General features: G+C 32.1%; 1 protein-coding gene across 1 annotated transcript in view; it reads left to right on the top strand.

Moving 5' to 3' along the window:
- exp (expansion) overlaps positions 1 to 14,302 on the top strand; it is a 156,034-nt gene that overhangs the window by 130,432 nt on the left and 11,300 nt on the right. The window contains exons 5-7 of the mRNA XM_090102620.1: positions 220 to 292; positions 5,483 to 5,650; positions 9,273 to 9,471. Coding sequence (XP_089958746.1) covers positions 220 to 292; positions 5,483 to 5,650; positions 9,273 to 9,471 — 440 coding nt within the window. The remainder of the gene's footprint in view (positions 1 to 219; positions 293 to 5,482; positions 5,651 to 9,272; positions 9,472 to 14,302) is intronic.

Below are 14,302 nucleotides of genomic sequence, written 5' to 3'. Positions count from 1 at the left end.
TGAAAATACATTGGGACAAAGTAAATTTCCCATACTGGCCCATGTCTATGACACATTATTATCTTCTTTTTATTTAAAATCCTCGAGGATTTTCCACATCACTTTATTCTAATATCATTTGGCGATGCTCCAGAGTCCAGGCAATGCAAAAATCATCACATAAAATTATGTGCTACGTGAACAGAATAACTTTGAAAAACAATATTTCTTTTGTTCCAGAATCGGCCTTTGCGGGTTTGACAACCCCCACAGAGATCAGAAAACAGAAGAATTGAAAAAACACATAGGACAGGTAATATTTTTGATTTATTCATTTTATAGGTATAAGGCTTCTTGGTTCAATTAGTGACTTCGTTCTTAGAACGACGGCTTAGCAACTAAACTGAATTTCAAGCACGATTATTAACATAAACTTGTGCCACAAATCGATTTATAATAAGTTACCAGTAAGTAATCATAATATTTTTGATGCAAAAATATAAAACTACTATTTATTCAAGCCAGCACACAAGCCATTAATGGAGACAATAAAACTGCATTAATGTCCTTTGTGGTCAGAAATGTATAATAAAATGTATGGAATTACTCAAATTAAAATGTTTGCCATTAACTATAAACAAATATGTAAATTGTTGATAACTTTATTAATGATCTTCATATTATGTATTGAGGACTACAACATGTATGATACTACATGCATGGCTAAAAACGGAGGTGACCGAGAATCTTAATCGTAATCACACATCCCATACATGTATACCTTAATGCAGCAACTTACATTAAAGGTATTAAAAATGTGAACAAAATCCGTAGGATGATCCTCACAGCCCCAACAAATAACAAAAAATAACGCACTAGCTTTCTGCTACCAAACCATTTCGAATATCTTCATTTGCCTACTCTTTTATTAATATAACTTTATTCTTCGTCCACAATTTCCATAAACAGAATAATTAACAACACATTTGCTTATAAATATACGTTCATGAATACAAATTACCAATAAAGACTAAATAACTACTAGTTTATTCGAAGGCCTCCTAAATCAAGTATGACGTAACCTCGATGAAGAAGATCTGATGGATGGCTCAGCTATATACTAAAATTGTGAACGCCCACACATTAAAAAGCACCATTAATAAACAACACGGATACATATAATATTAGAGCTAACTCACATGATGGTTAATGAACACCAAATATGCCGTGATATTAATTTTTAACATTGTGAAACCGTAAAGTTCATGGAGGTCTAAAAACAACTCTGTCAGAATTGTGGATACATACAAAGCTTATGTAACTTTGTAGACATGGGCAGAGAGCAAAGGTTTCTAACAAACATAACATTAGCTCTACATTCTAGGAATTTGATTAGAAGTTGCATACAAATAAAAAAATTTGAACCATTGGTAGATTATACTGAAGGGTAATATCATATCATCATATATACGAACCATAGAAATTCAAAGATCCAGCAGATTAAATTATAATATCAAATGCGAAAGAAAATAATTAACTGAAATATGAATGGTACAAAGACTTTTGCCCTGGATGTTCTGGATGTTCTTGCTGATGCCAACTTATTGAGATAGGTCAAAATACACGACAGTATTAGAATGCATAAAAATATCACCCTAATCGATCATAAATGAACTAAATAAATTGATATTAAACTTTATTATTAAATAAAGACGCTTAAAAAATACAAGATGTATTTAATTCGTTCTACGTTATAATGTTTTCATCATCTCGTAATGGGCATTTAGTAAAAACATCGACAATAGTAATCATGCAATCATTTTCGTGTAAACACATCATCGTGTTTTGTTTTTGTTATATGTATAAGAAAAAATATACAAGACAGACGTTTGTATTATAAATTGTTTTAATTGCGCGTTAGAAGTCCTGGAGACTTAGATTTTTTACACTCCGCAGTAAAATATACAAAATGTTTATATGTCTCTATTTCACTCCCCATTAAATAAACCAAATGTTTTTTATGTCCCTAATAAATACAATACGAATTCCAGAATGTATAAAACAGAAAATTTTCGTTACTTCTAAAGAAATTGTGTGAAGTGATATTAACTTAAAATACACAGAACTCAATCCAGAGTCATTATACTCATTGTCTCCGAAACCCCAGTAATAGCATATCTGTGATTCCATATTATATTTTTCTTATAAAATGAGCTTTTAATTACAATCACAAGAAGAACACAGTGTAATCTATACTAACCCACAATGTCAGTAAACGCTGTTTTATTCTTTAAGAAAATGACAATAGTATTATTTTTATTCTCATCGTAATTATAAGTATCGAATGTCCAACGCAAGGCCGAAACATACTCAATACTTTATTTTTTACAATTCAGTTAATTCAAACACAAAGAACTGTTCTTGAATGTATGAATTATTTCAATAACATGTATCTAGTTAATTTTAAAATTAAAACGACATTATATTTCAATTAGCTCTGTCAGTAGAAAATAATATTTACCATTGAACCGCTGCAATTATAGTATTTGAGCCTTAATATACCTACTAGACATATTATTATTACCATATCGACTTCATATTCTAAATTAAACATTCCAAGATCCCACAATTACTCTAATTAAGAAAATTAAAAACATTATTACAAAACGTAGTAGGTATAGTAATTTCAAAAACAATCAGTAAGATAATAAACATTTTATTACCCATGTCTAATATTTGCTCTTGGGCACTGCTTAATTTGAAAAGGTCAGTCAGTAAGTCCGGCCTTATTCTATCTTTGATGAGGTGGAACAAATAGGAGACACGAGAATTTACACAATATTGCTTTATAACTACTGTTATTAATAATAAATAGTTAAGGTCATACAATCAATAAAGCTTAATTCTATTACAAGCACGCGTTTTATGCTCGAAACATTTTGCGAAGTTAAAATAAACATTTCGATTTTATTCGTGTGTTTGTACTTTCAAGGTTTATTATAATGCTTGACATGTATATCCGTAAAGATCAACTACTAGAGTTTCTTGTTACTTGACATTTTCGAACTATTGGAAATTCTCAAGAAATTCTACAACTTTTATGAATGAAAAACTTGATAGAGCGATTTACTCAAATACGCAAATTTTCTGAATCAATTTAGGAATAAAGATAACTAATATTCTGTACTAGACCCTTTTAAATCTAGAAAATGATACAAAAATTATCATCGGCCCGGGGCGTAGCTAGGATTTACGTATAGCAAAACTTGTTCTAGGTATAGTAAAACAAAGTTGTATAAATGTATGTTAGACTCTTAAGAATATTCTTAGATTTACGTCATAGTCTTGTTAAATTAGTGACTAGCCCCTTTAGCCAAACGTCAAAACGCCAAGGAATAGAATACGCTATCGATAGCAATTGACATAAGCGTATGATGTTTTGCCTAAGGATTCGGTCACCCTACCAACGACAACGAAGACCACGAAAAAAATTTTCATCCAGTCGCAATTAAATAAAATTGTGCAAAACACAATTAAAAAAGAAAATTTAAGAATTTCCTGTCGTATTGGTGTTTGGAAAAAAAATTTTTGAGATCAATGGATAAACAAACAGGTTTTTCATAGAAACGGTGGCTCCTAGAAAAAAATGTATTTAACCTTTTTTTATAGATAATTAGATGATCTACAATTTTGGTTCAGGTGATTGTATGATAAACTTACCGTCTCGGCGAAAATCGCAAAAAACCCTATTTCTTTTTATTAATTGACCTCGAATTTTTTTATTTCCGAGTACCAGAATGACGGGAGATTTTGATATTGATTTTGGACAAATTTCGGCAAGATTGGCACTTTGGTCGTGGTCGTCTGCGTCGTTGGTAGTGTGATCGAACCATTACCAAAATGTCATGAGCTTATGTCAATAATTAGCGTTAGCAGTTTCTATTCCATGGCGTTACGTACGTTTGTCTAAAGGCCTCGGGTTATATTTTTATTATCAATGATTTGTGATTAACAATCCTTCTGACATCATCGACATGACGAAATATATAGCTATCGAAATTTTTGTTTAGTTTCCAAATAAAAAATTATCATCCTGGTTGCCATTCCAAAATTCTAATTGAAGCCAAACAAAATAATATCTTCGGTCATATTTACGTATAAAATTTGTAAATTTGTATTGCACGCCTCATAAGCGAAGCGTTGAGGTGGGTACTACTGTCACTTCGCGCAAAACATCTGATTTTTCAAACTTAAAATGTCTTTATGTATCATACATTGCACTTGTAAGATAATACATACACACACATATTAAGAAAAAACACTATTTTTAACGTTCATGATATTTTTGATGTCATTTTTGTTATTTAAACTAGTTAAAAAACAGTTTAAAAAAGTTCTGTCTTGGACGTCCGTGTGTCTGTATGTGCGGATCCTTTTTCTTGTTAACACGATAGCGACCGAAATACTTTACTAATCGAGTCTTTTTTTTTCTCTTACGCTTGAGTATGCTCAGGAATAGAACCCTTTCATTTTTCAGGGTCTGATTCGATGTGGTTTAATTGTTATTAAATAAACAAAAATAATAATTAAAAAAAAATTATGAGGCGTGCACTTTTGGATTTTCCAAACTATGCAGTCATTGTAATGATGCTAAGGAGTAAGGTATTATTATAACTCAGACTATTAAATATTAAGTTATGGCTGGTCTTTTTGAAAAGCAGGATAATTTATAGTTTAAAATTCTTCTTTTATTATAATTTAATATCATTTTTTTGTTATATCAAATAACATATCTGATAATGTAGTGACATCATCGATGTATCTTCGGGTTCGCAGGTTAACCCATTTTAAAATTATTTTTATTAAATACAAAAGGTCGATGATGTCATAGGTCGGGATCATAAAATCTATTGTTAAAGTCTAAGTCAAAGATACCGCTCTTGTAACACAATCTTAATCTTTATATAAAAAGCCAAAATACGTTTTTAAACCGTCTTTATTTTTTACTTATCCTTAAAAACTATGGTCACAACACGGGTGAAACTTTTTGCACATTTGGTCAGTCTCCATGGTGTTAGACGAGGGAAACTTAAAAGGAAAACTTATAAACATTTTATTCGTAGGTATATTCGTTATAATATACCTACGAATAAAATGTTTATAAGTTATACTGTTGGTTACACGTCTATAACATGGCTTATTCTATCTATCTATAATATAAAAATGAATCGCAAAATGTGTTGGTAAGCGCATAACTCGAGAACGGCTGAACCGATTTAAATAATTCTTTTTTTATTATATTCCTTGAAGTACGAGGATGGTTCTTATGTAGACAAAACGTAAATATATACCACGGGCGAAGCCGGGGCGGACCGCTAGTTTCTTATAACAGCGTGTTCTAAGGATTAGTTCAATCATAATATGTCACTAGTGTCACCTTAGTGATACCTTAGATATAAGTACGCATGCAATTTAAATATTCATATATAAATTCTTGTTACAGGGTGTTAAAATAAAAATGGACGACGCTGGCAATATACTCATCAGGCGCTACTCCAAAAGTAGCGTGTTTGTGAAGAGTACAGCCGCAACTGCCAATGAGGAGACGGCGATAGGACAGGATATTGTGAAGCTGCCTGGTTATGCGCTGGAACAAGAGAAAATATTCAAGGTAATATTTTATACTAAGAACGATATTTTTGTACTAAAAAGTTTGTAAGTTTTCCCATAAAAAGGATGCTTGTCGGGAATTGAAAACGCAACCTAATATTTTCATTAACCTTAAATTTTGAACGCTTTACAAGCTTATTATATTTAAAGTTAATCATAATGGTATAAGCTCAGAACATAAGCTTTTAAAGCCCTTGGTACACGACTACGAGTTTGTATAATCGATTCAGTACTTTCCAGTGAATATTTGTGTAAATACATTCACTCGTATTAGACACACATTAAATCAAAATATATTCTTAACATTAAAACACACGCATTAAACTCTAGAAACATTCCACCAAAATGCATTTGCTGTCAATTTATATTTTTTATAAGACGAGTAGGAAAGCATTTCGGCATTAACATTAATTTTCACGGCTATAAAATGCAAGTTCTTTCGTAGCGGGTACTTACCTGTAATCATTTCCGTCAAGAACTCCTTAATGCGAGATGCCGTAGCCCGGTCTATTAATTTCACGGCTACCCGCATAATTACCTTGTATGTTCATTGACGAAAGTAATTAGGGTATGGGAGTAAGTTTGAACCCATCCATCTCGCGAGTATTGTGTAATTTTGAATTATATAGGAGATGTGGGAACGCCCCCTTTCTTTGAAAGTAGCAATGTTAGATCCCAAATTTGGTTTATTGTGAAATAAGCTTTGCTTCAAAACAATTCTTTCATTTATAATAAAATATATTAAATGTCCCAGTAATTGAACAGCATGTATGTGAGAAGATATAAGACAATTAATATATAAAATCAGTAGTATACTTTAGTGTTTATAATAAAGATTTGTGATTTTAGGCACTTTAAGAAAATAGAGTGGTTTGTGTGCTACGTGCTAAAAAAGTGGGAAGAAATATTAAAATTATGTGTTCTCAAGAAAAATTCCTTATTATATGCGCTCGCATTTAAAATATTATACTTGATATCCTTCTTTATTGTCGAAATAACCTTTACCCTCGACTGCTCGAAAACCTGAATAATATATTTCGTAAACTTTTTTACATATTATTTTATTGCACAAAGAATATTACAATGTCAATAAAACGAGTTAGGATTGGCTTTTGCTTTTAAATAGATATATTAATGTCCAACACCAAATCTTTATGTTTTTATGATTAAAAAGCTTTAGAACGTTTTGTTTTAAGGAACCTTTTGGATATAATATTATAAAAGTAGTTTGTATTTGATGATCCAATTTTATGTATGATAATATTATGAACTCTGCATGCTTTGAAAAAATGCCATAATAAAACGCACGTACCTAACGCTATCGAAGAAGTCCCCACACAAATTATCATTTACTTAAAATCCCAAAAAGCTTCTCACTAATACTTAAGTCATCATCATTGCTAACATCACAATTCTGTTGTGCATTACAATAATGTGAGTGCACTGGTCATTTGTACCATCACGATTGTGTGTAGCACGATTCATTTGACCATGACATTGCTTCAACACATTTCTACTTGCTCTTTCGAAATGATTTGGTACTAAATACGTTTGTTTGGCTACCCAATGCTATAAAAGAAATAAATAGTAGCTACTTCTTTATTAAACGTGGTTTTGTAAAGTTATCTCAATAGTTTTTATCGTATAAATAACCGGTGTTTTTTTAAATAAAACAATTAATAACCCTCGTACATTGTTATATAAAACAAACCAATTTTAATTCATAATTATAACTAAGAATATCCAAAATATACAACACAACGATTTTATTATTGATAAACACAAAACAATAGTTATCTCACACCTCAGACGGCAAGTATCGCAATATCTCGATAACATCATCTAGAAACTTCCATCCATATCGCTAATTGGGTCAGTTCGAACAATAGTTACTTCCTAGTACTTAGTAAAATGTTCATTAGTAATTCATACACCATTAACTATGTTTACGTAAGGAGGAACAATGCAAGTGATAGCACTATTATTTGTAAGAATGGTCATTGCCTCACTTGGATCTTTCGATTTTAATTGAGAAATGGATTTGGTAAACAGACTTTAATTTACTTATGTCTATTAGTATATAAGTACTTACCTTACATTTGTCATGTTACTCTTGTTTTGATAGAACATAGATTGTTTCAATAATTTTAACCAATGTTTTCAAATGTTTTTACATTTTATCGGATGTCAGAATACTGGTTTTCTTATAGATAAAATCGAGATATCTTCAGTTTGTCAGATGTCGATACGAGTTTAAATCTAAATCAAGCATTTGATTGGGACGACCACATGTTAAGATGATGCATGTGATAGCGCTCGATAAATATTTGATACACATTAGAAAGTTATACTACATACGACTGTAAAACAAGGGATATCATAGTTAAATTATATCTACCTTATTTAGGTATAATATTCCTTGTGCAATGTGTTCTAAGTTTTTTCAAAGAAAAGCCTACATTTTCCCCAATCATTTATGTGAAATGTTTAATTCAATAGAGTTGCAAAGTCAACGTTTTGTTACCTTAATATCGCAATAAGGTAATTACATCCTACGCAAATAAGTCTTATGTCACAGCATGATGTATACCTTGCATTTGTTCGAGCTGACCCACTTTATAACCGGATTAATGATAAACCCGATATAAACAGAATTAAACCGTTTTTACATTTATAAGGATAAGATTCTAAAGATTATTTATAAAAAACAGTTAAGCCTTGAAACAAGGAATAACAAAAACATTTAAAATAACCTTTAATTCTATGGATCGGTTAAAAATAGATTATCAAGTTGTACTAATGCGCTTGCTTAGACTTTTCGTGTCGGTATTCGAGGGCTTTAAAAAGACATCAAATGGTTTGAAAGCACGATTGTTCTTTCATTACCGACCGCCGAGCAGTTGGGTAATAATAAATCGATAATATCTGATGCATTGATTCGTCGGTCAGCCGATTATGATGTAATTGTAAATAGGTGGTTTATTTCTTGTTATGTATTGTGTTACTGTTAATGATTAACTTTTAAGTACGTAAAGCTTCAATCAGGTAATTAGTTTTGGTAGACTAGAAAACTGTACTTTGAGTATTTTAGGCTCAGTTGTAAGAATATTAGTGGGTGATATGAAGATGAAAAGCATGATGAATAATTGAAATCCACACACATCTTTCTTGCAATTCTATGATATTAAATAGTGATAAATAATGTCTATTTGAAGTCAAACAACGTTCATGGGAACTCATACAAGAATGTTTGTATATTATATAATCTCTAACTATATCATGGGTTTATCATGCGTTTATTCTTCTTTATACTTTTTAAGTACCTACTTACCTAACCAACCTATTCTTTGACTTAAACCAACCTTTGGGTATTCGTTCAAATGGTACATCAAATCCCTTAAGCATAATATCACTTACCCCAAAATATTTGAATACATATTTAATAAAAAAAAATATGTTGGTATTTTGCTTTTTCAACATGTAACATCAAAAAAGCCGCCTTTGCTTTTTTCCCTACTTTATGTATCAAGCTAAGTCTTATTAGTCCGCGCTACACCTCTACATGACTCTACATAATCAAAAAAATCATAATGTATCTTAACTAAAAAAATATTACCCTGCAGCTGTTCGACATGAAGAAATTCCAATCGAATGTGAACCGTGAGCTCCGCCGCGCTTACCCAGACCGGAGGAGACTGGAGACACAATGCCTCAGCGCGGTGGCCTTCGTCAAGTCGGACGGGGACCTGCTGGAGTGCCCCATATGGGTACTAGTGATCAACGTCGTCGCTATGGACATGCTCAAGTCGAAACTGCCGCCAGGTTAGTGATCCTACAGGATAGGTCTCTGGTATAGTGAACTGCGTGCTCGAGCGTGGATACATTGATCAAGGGGGATTGGAGACGCTGTGGATTAGGAACTATGGGCGGGATGGAGTAGAGAAATAATTCATATGATGCAGAATGCTCTATCGTACCTACTTCAGATTTGCAATAAACATAATTCAGATTGGTACCGACTGTGAAATAATTGTATTCTGTCAAATTGTCTAATTAGTTCTTTCTATAGTCTACATTGGTCCAGAACTTCCTCCTTATCTTTAAAATACGTAAACCAAATCATTGATTCAAAGATATTTAATTATTCTGTCTCAAAATCTGCAACATAAGATAAATATCATATTATTTACTAACTTCGCACATAATAAAAACTTCATTCATGACTCGTTAAGGATTTCCTGTTGTCACATGTGTTACGTGGATCCAGATCGACGGATAAACAAAAGTGGCGAACACAATGAGACTAGATACAGGAATGTAGGTACTACACGTGTTAGGTATTGTATCCGGCTGACAAGTTAACTGACCTTCGCGAAATATGCTTTCTATAGCGTTCTTTTGTTTACTTGTTATTTGTTTCTAAGGGCTGCTCTGATTTTATTATTATTTAGCAATTAAATTATTTGGCTACGCTCTCTTTTAATATGAATTCTCTCAACATTTTTCTGTCGTAAGTACCGCATGTACCACTAATACAAAATACCTATAAATTTCAAGAGAGAACTATTCCCATTTTTTACTACAAACAATTTACATAATAAAGGCCTTTGTTCAAATGTTTAAGTACGAGGCTAGTTAAATACATAATATTATGTAGCTGTGTCCTTAATTTGTAGAAATCATTATTTAGAGATTAAACCTTAATCGTATTCCACGTATACGATAATCGTAAATATTAATAAAGCCCAACTAAAACGGTTAGTTGTGAAATCGATCATGCTCATAGATCGAATAAGATAAAAATATTCGATTCTCACAGGCGGCTTTTAAATGCGAGTTCCTTTCACTATTATATTTGTGCATTGATCCAGATTTATTTCATCTGTTTTGATTCGAGCGCAACGCATTTTTAGGGGCCCGTATTCAAAAAAAAATAACAATAAATTTAATAGATTTTAATTAATTTTCAACATAAAATACATGAAGAGGAATCTTTACAACTAAGTCCATTGTTTATTAAGAATTCGAGATTTTTAATGAATTAAAAACATGTCTTTGAATGTAGTGGAACTAATTTCAATTTTAGTAACTATTAAATGGCAAAACACAGACTTCCGCAATAAAAAATAATATAATATTAATTTTAAACTAATGAATATACCTATCGAAGATTTTATACTTAGATGAATTGTAATGGTTTTATACCCATAATCCAATATGGTTTGTTAATTGATTAAAACAATAGGGCAAGGCCAAGCTATACACAAAAATACTTATATTAGGTATTCTGTGGCTATGAGTTGTAAATTCTAATGCTATTGAGCCAATAAACTGCACACATCGAGAAAACATTTTTTTACATCGGAAATAGTTCTTCTAAAAACGTTCAACGCCATAGCTACATTACCTGTATCAAGTTTATATTGCACGCCTCATAAGCGAAGCGTTGAGGTGGGTACTAGTTACTACTGTCACTTCGCGCAAAACATCTGATTTTTCAAACTTAAAATGTCTTTATGTATCATACATTGCACTTGTAAGATAATACATACACACACATATTAAGAAAAAACACTATTTTTAACGTTCATGATATTTTTTATGTCATTTTTGTTATTTCAACTAGTTAAAAAACAGTTTAAAAAAGTTCTGTCTTGGACGTCCGTGTGTCTGTATGTGCGGATCCTTTTTCTTGTTAGGGTTCCGTAGCCAAAATGGCAAAAACGGAACCCTTATAGTTTCGTCATGTCCGTCTGTCCGTCTGTCCGTCTGTCCGTCTGTCACAGCCGATTTACTCGGAAACTATAAGTACTACAGTGATGAAATTTGATGGGAATATGTGTTGTATGAACCGCTACAAAAATATGACACTAAATAGTAAAAAAAAGAATTGGGGGTGGGGCCCCCCATACATGTAACTGAGGGATGAAATTTTTTTTTTCGATGTACATACCCGTGTGGGGTATCAATGGAAAGGTCTTTTAAAATGATATAAAGTTTTCTAAAAAACATTTTTCTTAAAGTGAACGGTTTTTGAGATATCAGCTCTCAAAGTCGTAAAAAGTATGTCCCCCCCCCTCTATTTTTATAACTACGGGGTATAAAATTCTAAAAAAAATAGAGGTGATGCATGCTAATTAACTCTTTCAACGATTTTTGGTTTGATCAAAGTATCTCTTATAGTTTTTGAGATAGGTTGATTTAACTGTAATTTATTATATTTGCTGCTACGGAACCCTTTGTGCGCGAGCCCGACTCGCACTTGGCCGGTTTTATTAACACGATAGCGACCGAAATACTTTACTAATCGAGTCTTTTTTTTCTCTTACGCTTGAGTATGCTCAGGAATAGAACCCTTTCATTTTTCAGGGTCTGATTCGATGTGGTTTAATTGTTATTAAATAAACAAAAATAATAATTAATAAATATTTATTAAAAAAAAATTATGAGGCGTGCACTTTTGGATTTTCCAAATTATTTCTTCTTCTCTAATCAATTCAAGTTTGACAAACACGTAGATCCTTATAAACTTATTTTTAAATTGATTGTCTCAACAAGAAGCCTACTGACCACCAATTTGTCACGGTACTGATTCGACAAAAACTCCAACACCGGGAAGTAAGTTTATTTTAGCCACTGACGTAAAGAACTTTATCAAAACGCGCGTGTAGATTCTATATAGTATTTATTAAAATCAAACGTATTATAAGACAGTTAATTTAATTGTAAATATTAATGTTTGGATTGAGCTTATCAGCTTCGTTTCTTATTGTAGGTGTGTAAATCATATACATATTATTATATTATGTGGCAAACGTATACAAATCAAGTTACAAGGAAATTTATTTTTCAATCAAAAATGCGATTTATTTTGCAAACGATTTCAGACAGGATCATAGATAATATCAATTTTCCTCGCCTTAACCACAACACAATCTATACTTGTTATCTAAACAAAAAGCAATTCTTTTCTTTATTTTCAAGCAAAGATCTAAGTTTACTGGAAAGCCTAGGAAATAAAAACTGTACTTTTTATCTTATCTACGAAAGTGTCTAAATAGGTCATACATATTCCAAAGAACATTTATAGCTTAGAACTTGTGTTATAGATTGTGTACATCCAAATAATAAAAACTGATGCATGTTTCACTTACCTTGTCTCAGACCTCTAGAGACCGCAGCCCCAAACATTATCCAACATAACAATAAGACGACCTTCATTCTTATCATTAAAACCGCTAACGAACAAAACTTAATTCTATAATGCAACGTTCTCACGGAGAACTGCAAAAGACATTTAAAATCCTTGAAACGGACAAAGTTTTCGTAACGAGAGAAAACTTTGTATATAGGTATGTTGAGCTTAATAAAACGTGAACTTCATACAACGACCTTTAAAGCTATTAAACTTTTTCAAGTTAACATTGTAATTGGGCCGTGTAAGTCAACTGGTTTTTGCAACAGCAAGGTGATACGCCGCGTATTGATATTATTGGCTCTTCCAGACTTCCGGAATCTATAATTACAGTAATAACAACTAATGAGATGGGCAGATCAAGTCTTTATTCTGTGGATGTTTATCGGAAACAATAATTGGTATATGTTCAAAACTGATCTGGTTTTTTTTTTTCTTTTTACAAAAAGTTAAGACTAGGAATGAAATATACGGTTCATTTTGTCTCTAAGGCAAGAAGAAGAGATTGTCTTAATCTTAATACTTTATTGCGTTCTCATTGCGCGCAATCAGTCTCACTTGGTTCTCAGTAGCCTCCTTTTATTGTGTTGTGCATCAATGCAATCACTACCATCTTATGATGTATTGCACCTCATTCCGCTAGAATTTATAGCACATTCCTAAACCATATTGCTAACTGAGCAACTATCTACATCCAATATTAGTTTTGTGCAAATCATATAGAAACTATGGGAAAGAAACCGCACGCCGAAGTTCCCGTGATCCCGACTCGATAAGATTTGCTCCTTGATTTCCTGTGGTGGTTTCGCTGACCACTATTTATCGGTTATGAAGCTCAAATAAATTTATTGCTATCTTGTTCCGGGTATGAAAGTCATGACATTGTTATCAGCTTATTATGGTTCGTCCTAACAACAAGTTTTTCTTCATAAACCTTCGATGTATCGGTAAAAAATACATATTCCGTATCCGTGTTATACTTAGGTGTTATACCATAAATGACAATTCTCAAGAATGTTGGTTAGGTTTTGTTTTTATCAGTTGAAAGTTAAAAACATATCCGAAAATCAAAAAATGTTTCGCTCATATGTTCTTGAGACGACCTCGACAAATTTCGATTTCATCATGAAGTTCGAAGTATTCGTGACTCGATATAGCATAACTATATCGCAAAATCCTACATTTACAGACATAGTGCGGTATACTTTGTATTTGAAACGAGTGGCAATTGAAATATTAGTGGTCAGACATAAATCGTGATTGAAGTTATGCAAAACAGCGCCAGTCGTCAATAAGAAGCGTGCTGTGATCGAAAGTGTTTTCGATGATGTAAATCAGTTCAAGTAGTCTAAACCAGATGTTATGACACAGTTTACCAAACCAAATTAGGTCCATTATTCTTTGTTTCTCTCCTTTTTACGGCCTTATTAAAGTTGTTTGTCGGAACTTTTTACGCGA

This window comes from Colias eurytheme, chromosome 6 (genome assembly GCF_061535395.1).
Source record: "Colias eurytheme isolate Ceu_HAF_F1 chromosome 6, ilColEury1 Martin Lab GWU primary, whole genome shotgun sequence".
Classification (NCBI taxonomy): Eukaryota; Metazoa; Arthropoda; class Insecta; order Lepidoptera; family Pieridae; genus Colias; species Colias eurytheme.
The sequence above is the reverse complement of the archived record's forward strand: the minus strand, read 5'-3'. Positions and strand labels throughout refer to the sequence as shown.